The sequence below is a fragment of the Octopus bimaculoides genome, chromosome 21 (assembly GCF_046866305.1).
Source record: "Octopus bimaculoides isolate indiv1 chromosome 21, ASM4686630v1, whole genome shotgun sequence".
Classification (NCBI taxonomy): domain Eukaryota; kingdom Metazoa; phylum Mollusca; class Cephalopoda; order Octopoda; family Octopodidae; genus Octopus; species Octopus bimaculoides.
This window is the reverse complement of record NC_142948.1, coordinates 8,533,153-8,540,652: the sequence shown is the minus strand read 5'-3', so window position 1 is coordinate 8,540,652 and position 7,500 is coordinate 8,533,153. Positions and strand designations below refer to the sequence as shown.

The 7,500-nt window shown below is 37.3% G+C and overlaps 1 protein-coding gene across 4 annotated transcripts in view; it reads right to left on the bottom strand.

Annotated features, from left to right (window-relative positions):
• The window catches only part of LOC106880926 (mitogen-activated protein kinase kinase kinase 7-like), a 427,548-nt gene that overhangs the window by 38,941 nt on the left and 381,107 nt on the right, over nucleotides 1-7,500 (bottom strand). For all 4 annotated transcript variants that reach the window (XM_089338807.1, XM_089338806.1, XM_089338808.1 and 1 more), the window contains one exon: nucleotides 3,247-3,293. In XM_089338807.1, coding sequence (XP_089194933.1) covers nucleotides 3,247-3,293 — 47 coding nt within the window. The remainder of the gene's footprint in view (nucleotides 1-3,246; nucleotides 3,294-7,500) is intronic.

Sequence of the window (7,500 nt, the reverse complement as noted above, 5' to 3'; positions counted from 1 at the left end):
GACTGAAACTGTGTGGAAACCCATCATGTATGTGTGTGTGTGTGTGTGTGTGTGTGTGTGTGTGTGTGTGTGTATCTACATCAATGTCATCCTCCTTTAACGTTCAGTTCCCATGCTGGTATGGGTTGGACGGTTTGACAAGAGCTGGCAATCAGGAGAGTTGCACCAGATTCCAGTCAGATTTGGCTTGGTATCTGCAGCTGAATGCCCTTCCTAATGCCAACCACTTTACAGAGTGTGCTGGGTGCTTTTAACATGGCACCGACCCAAGCTCTTTTACATGGCACCAGCACGAGGGCTTTATATGTGGTACCACCACAGGACTCTTGCACTACAAGCCAATCCTCTTTACCAGAGGGAGTGACCTTGACACTTATGCTGTGGCAAAAGGGTCTTCTTGAGTACAGCAAGGCATCAGGTATATCAGTCGTATGTGTGTGTCTCTGGCCCCACCCTCCACCACATGACTACTGGTATTGGTTTGTTCACATCCCCTTAACTTAGCACTTCAGTAAAAGAGACTAACAGAATAAGTACCAGACTTTAAAAAAAAAAAATTAAATAAGCACTGGTTACAATGTGTTCAGCTAAAACTCTTGAAAGTGATAGCCCCAGCATGGCCACAGTTCAATGACAGAATCAAGCAAAAGATAATGCTAAGTGCTAATTCTGACCCTGATATTGTGTATCAGATTCTTCACACAGGGGGCTTCTTTTTTTTTCATTTTCTCTCCCTGATCTTACCCTGTTTTACAAGGGGGATACAGGAAAGTTCCTGCCCTTTAGGGTCTAGTGAAATGCTTGGTTGGAGGCCCAACCTTCTGAGTTCTTTTACAGATCTTAGAAAACCTGAAGGACTGCTGCAGTAACTGCGTGAATCTGGGAGGAAAATCATGATTAATCGGTGGAAATTACATAATTCCCAACGTAAGTTACTATGAGAAAAACAATATTCATTTCTCATCCTGAACGTCACACAATCGCATTTTCTTCCAAGTATACATTTGTGACTGTGAAACTAAGCAAATGACAAAAACAAAAAAAAAAACAAAAAAAAGAAGACAGAAGGAAAAGAAAATTGTAATACTTCTTTTTCCACTAAGAAATAAACATCACATAATTTTATTCACAGCTATCACTGCTGCTGCCGCCACTATTATCGTCACCACTAACTTGCCTCCTGGTAAATCTGAAGAATTGTGTTTGGTGCCCACAAATCACCATTTCTTAATCTCTTAAGACACAGGGTAGGTGGACAGGTAGGTCGGTGAGTAGGTGAATTGAATAATAGATAGATAGATAGATAGATAGATAGATAGATAGATAGATAGATGGGGATGTGTGTGTGTGTGTATATACACACACACACACACACACACACACACACATCTCCATTTATCTATCATTCAATTCACCTACTCACCTACCAACTTGTCCACCTACCCATATATATATATATATATATATATATATATATATATATATATATATATATATATATATATATATATATATTGGCAATGCCCCAGCATGGCCACAGCCTTAGGGCTGAAACAATATGTAATAGAAAATATATATATATATAATAGACAAACAGATGGCTAACTTGTGAGATGAATAGACAAACACATGGTTGGTTTGATAGAGAGAGAAAGAGAGAGAAGCACAAAGACAGGCGGATGGATAGAAACATGGATGGACAAACAAATAAACAGATAAATAAGACATTTCCTTTATATTCTCCATAACAGACAAACTGGTAAACAATGCTTTTAGCAAAATGCATTTCCAAGTTGTTATGGTATCTCCAGTTATGGGTTTTTAACTGTGGTGGTCACCACACAACAGGATTTTGTTTACAACTACAGTTACGAGCAATGAATAGCAGGAAGTAGCTCCAAAATAGGAAGTGGGGGATGTTGGGGAGGGGACAAGGTATGCAGATGTGTCTTGCGGTGGTGGTGACGGTGGTGATGGTAGTGGTGGTGGAGAATTGTTTAGAAGTATGCCCGTCACATGACATCAGGTGATCTCAAGCCTGGTTACCAAACTGTTTATAAAAATGCGAGGAAACATAATGAAGTTTCTATTTTTTAAACATCGAAAACATTCCCCGCCCCCAATCTTCTTTCTACAACTCTTCCTCCTCTCCCTGCCTCAGTCTCCTCCCACCCCACACCAATATCTTAGATGCTAAGCAAAGATTTAACCCTTTACTGTTCAAATTACTCTGCCATGTGTAAAGCTTATTTATTCATATTGTTTGGAATTAATCATGTCTCATAGCTTTGAGATTTGGGCGATGCTACTGTCTGTGGAGGCACAATGGCCCAGTGGTTAGGGCAGTGGACTCGCGGTCGTAGGATGGCGATTTCGATTCCCAGACGGGGCGTTGTGAGTATTTATTGAGCGGAAACACCTAAAGCTCCACGAGGCTCCAGCAGGGAAATTGTGGCGAACCCTGCTGTACTCTTTCACCACAACTTTCTCTCACTCTTACTTCCTGTTTCTAGATTTTCCAACAAAAATATTCCTATGTACCAGTAGTTTTGAGCTTTCTGTGTGAAATGCACCTTGAATTTAAATCTTTCTTTGCAAAATATGGCAGTAATTAGCTTTCAATGTGAAGTGCATCAGTAATTTTTTTATTTGCATTCAATGCAGTACACCATAAAGTCCAAAAAGGTGAGAATCACTGTTCTATACAGTTACTTGATCTGTTAGAATTAACAACCAAATCTTCCTCAAATCACACATCATTTTATAATGGCTTCAAATTTTAGCAGAAAGCTAACAATTTTAAGGGAAGATGTAAAGTCAATTACATCAATCCCTGTGCTCAACTGGCACAGGAGCCAATCAGGGGGCACTGGCATCGACCACATTCGGATGGTGCTTTTTTAGGTGCCACCAGCAAAGAAGCTAGTCAGGGCGCACTGGCATCGACCATATTTGGATGGTGCTATTCAAATGCCACCAACACGGGAACCAGTCAGGGGGCACTGGCATTGACCACATTCGTATGGTGCATTTTTAGGTGCCACCAGCACAGGAGCTACTCAGAGGGACTGGCATCGACCATATTTGGATGGTGCTATTTAAATGCCACCAGCACAGGAGCCAGTCAGGAGGCACTGGCATCAACCATATTCAGATGGTGCTATTTACGTGCCACCAAACACGGGAGCCAGTCAGGGGGCATTGGCATCGACTACATTCAGATGGTATGTCTATAGTTGAACTTACCTGATGTTGTTGTTCCAGACGATCAAGCTGCATTAAGTAGGAGTTACCTGGAAAAGAAAAAAAGAAAAATGGGGAATAAATAATGAACTTGTATTTTCTGAGAGAAAAAGAAGATACATTTAGAAAGCAAACAGGATTCTATTCTTGTTCCATGACTGAATAATTATTGGAAGAGAAAGGAGGATTTATCCATCCAGCTGTGAAGATGTTTTGTTTCAATCACTATAAAGTACCATACATGAAGGAATGGAAACAGAGGAATACAGCAGCTGAATGAACAATAATACCAACCAATCTAGCATAGAACACACAGTTACATAATCTGACACCTAATACTCTATAACAGTGATTCCTAACCTGTGGTCCATGGACCCCTGGTGGTCAACTAAGGTAGTACTAGGGGTCTGTGAATATGTTAAGCTGACAGACCTTTCAATATCCTGGTATTCATGGGAAAACTCATTTCAATAAAAGGGGGTCCTTGGTAGTGAAAAGGTTGGGAACCATTGCTCTATAAGATGTGAAGGCACATGGCTCAGTGGTTAGAGCATTAGGTTCATAATCATGAGGTAGCGAGTTCGATTCCTGGATCATGTTGTGTGTTGCATTCTTGAACAAGAGATTTTATTTCACGTTGTTTCAGTTCACTCAGCTGTAGAAATGAATTGCGACGTCACAGGTGTCAAGGTGTATCAGACTTCGGTCTTTCCTTTGGATAACATCAGTGGTGTAGGGGGGGGGGGGGAAGGCTGGTATGCATGGGTGACTGCTGGTCTTCCATAAACACCCTTGCCTGGCATCCTCTACTGCAAGACACCTGTTCCTAACCCTCTGCCATACTTTTGACCTCAACACCTGGCACAATTCCCTTGCTTCAATACTAACCGGCCCATCCCACACACACAGGTACCTCAGTCAAGGGATCTTGTCTTATGAGGTACTTGGCAATCTCACTAATACTAGTGACACGAACACCCTGTACACCCTGTAAAGTGGTTAGTATTAGGAAGGGCATCCAGTTGTAGAAACTGTGCCCAAACAGACATTAGGGCTTGACGCAGTTCTCTGACTTGTCAGATCCTGTCGTTATACAATGTCCAACCCATGCCAGCAGGAAATCCAGATGCGAAATGATGCTGAAGATGGCAACAATGTTCACATTTAAATATCCTTTTGTAATTTTGTGTAAAGACATTTGTTAAGGTCTGTTCTGAAACAACAGTTTAATAACAAACAGGAATGTCTTAATAAACCCATACAAATTCAGGATTATTTTAAAACTTAATTCAAACAACCGCAGAGTGAATTGCATTAAAAATACAATCACTAACTGGTTAATTATCATTGGAACAACAGCGAATGAATACAAAGTTGAACAGAAGAGAGCTAAAATGATAACGAATTACACCAACTTAGCTGCTCACTTCAGGATTATGTCCCTCATCCATTTATAAACAACACAATTAGATTACTACACAATCATTTCTGTTAAGACATTGATAGATTACCTGTAACAATAGATATAGGTACAGGCATGGCAGTGTGATAACAGGCCTGCTTCCCAACCATACGATTCCAAGCTCAGTCCCACTTTGTGGCACCATGAGCATGTGTCTTTTACTATAGCTTCAGGCTGACCAAAGCCTTGTGAGTGGATTTTGTAGACAGAAACTGAAAGCCTGTCATGCATGTATATATATATATATATATATATATATATATATATATATGTATATATATATATGATTTAAAGAAAAACCGCTATTAAATAATTCAACAAAGAAGAATTCAACTCACACCCTCCAGAAAAAAAATATATCACAAAAACCTTATTCAAAAAAATCAATAAAATACAAAAAGAATAACTAGTAAATGGTATGAAATGACTACGCACGTTTCGTGGCTATATTTTCAAATAGATAACTACTAAAACCAATTCAATTAATAATTCTATTAATAATCAAATCGATCTACAGTTAAATCTATTCAAAAATATAGTCACCCGTCAGGTCTAAAATAAAAATAATTAAAAAAATCAATGTATGTATTATACCTACACTATATGTACGCATGTATTTTTATATACATTTATATTTTTTATATATATTTATATTTTGTAAATCTTTAATTTTAATTTAATTATAATTCAAAATATTACTGTCATATTAAACATATATCTTTCGTAAATTTGAATATTGATTTCCTGAGAATATTATTAATAATTTTATTAATGTTATTAATAATATAAAAACATATAGATATATATATATATATATATATATATATATATATATATACCGAAAAATTAGAAATAGCAGCCAAAACTGCTATTTCTCTACTAAAATACGACTCCCTTGCTGAACCCTAAATTTTAAATTGTGTTTATATATTTACCGATAATGGTTTTTAACATAAGTAAAAGACACATCTGTGCTGGTGCTGTGTAAAAGGACCCAGTACACTCTGTAAATTGGTTGGTGTTAGGGAAGGGCAGCATCCAGCTGTAGAAACCATGCCAAAACAGACATGGCCCCTGAACAGCCATTCAGCTGGTCAGCTCCTGTCAAACCGTCCAACCCATGCCAGCATGGAAAATGGATATATGATGATGATGATGATGATGATGACAATGATGAAAGGGTTTCTGTTGACGTTGCTTCAATTTTCACATCCTAATTTGGATAGAACTTTTAGCTTTTTGTTTTTTAACCTTGAACATTTTATTTTAAGCTCTTGTTGTGATTGCACAATGGGTGCACAAGGCTGTCACTGTTGTAGTTGTTGCTGGGGTAACATAATACAGGGGTCACACAAGCATCAAATGATACTTTAAAAAAAAATAAACATTATATTTGAAAGGAATGACAGTGAAAAATGTAACAATAACCAACATCTTTCAAATACACAAACACACACACACACACACATGTACACACATACATCCCCCCCACACACACATATATATATATATATACATCCACACACACACATATATACACATACATTCACACACAAACACACACACACATACAAATATATATATATATATATATATATATATATATATATATATATACACACAAATATATATATAATACACACACACACACATACTCACATATATACATATACAGAAATGCACATACATACACACACATATATATACACATACATTTCTCCCACACACACATATATACATATACATTCACACACACACATCACATATATATACACATACATCCCTCCCCCCCCCACACACACACACATATATACACAAATATATATATATACAATGCACACACACACATACTCACATATATACATATACAGAAATGTGCATACACACACATATATATACATATACATTAATATAAATAGTGTACATATAAACCCACACAGGTATGCATACACATATATACATACACATGCACATGCACAAAGCCGTGTAAGTTTAAAACGTTCCCACAATACTTGTCAAAATTTTTGGTGTGACATAATGGAGTAGTGAGGCATAAAAAAACACACAAAACCAATATTTGGGGGAAATATTTAACTTCAGATTCCATAGAAGCTACAAAGAATAAGAAAGAATAATGGAATAACAGAATATAAGGAGAACAGAATACAACAAACATAATGTATGATGAACTCTGAACCCGAATGATGATCAGATTCTGACTGTGTAAACAACTTGGAACAATGGATTAATAATAATACTAGAAAGCGTTAGAGAATAGGGAATGTAGAGCTGGTTTCTAACACAATTATTTTATAATTCAATTCAACATACATGAGAGGGATGGGTGTATAGATCCAAATAAATGGTATATATGCGTTCAGTAGGAGATGCAGAATCAAAATAAGTGTGTTTTGTGGATGTGTGTTTAAAAATGTTTTCGCTCTTTTTTATTTTATTTTTTTTTTTTTTTTTGCTAAGCTGATAAAACAGACAAACAGACAGACATTCACAAATGTGTATTAAAATCGACTTCCTCTCCTCTCTCGTATATTCTTTTCTCTTTTACTTGTTTCAGTCATTAGACTGCAGCTTATGCCGGGGGGGGGGGGGGGGCGGGGGGGAGGGCCTGGCTTGGAGAATCTTAGTCAAACAAATTGACCCCAGTATTGTTTTTTGTTTAGCACAGGTGGTCAACCGGGGCTGTGTTCAGAGAGAGACACAAAGACACCCATACAAATAACGTGTGTGTGTGTATGTGTGAGTGTAGATGTGTATATATATATATATCTATATAT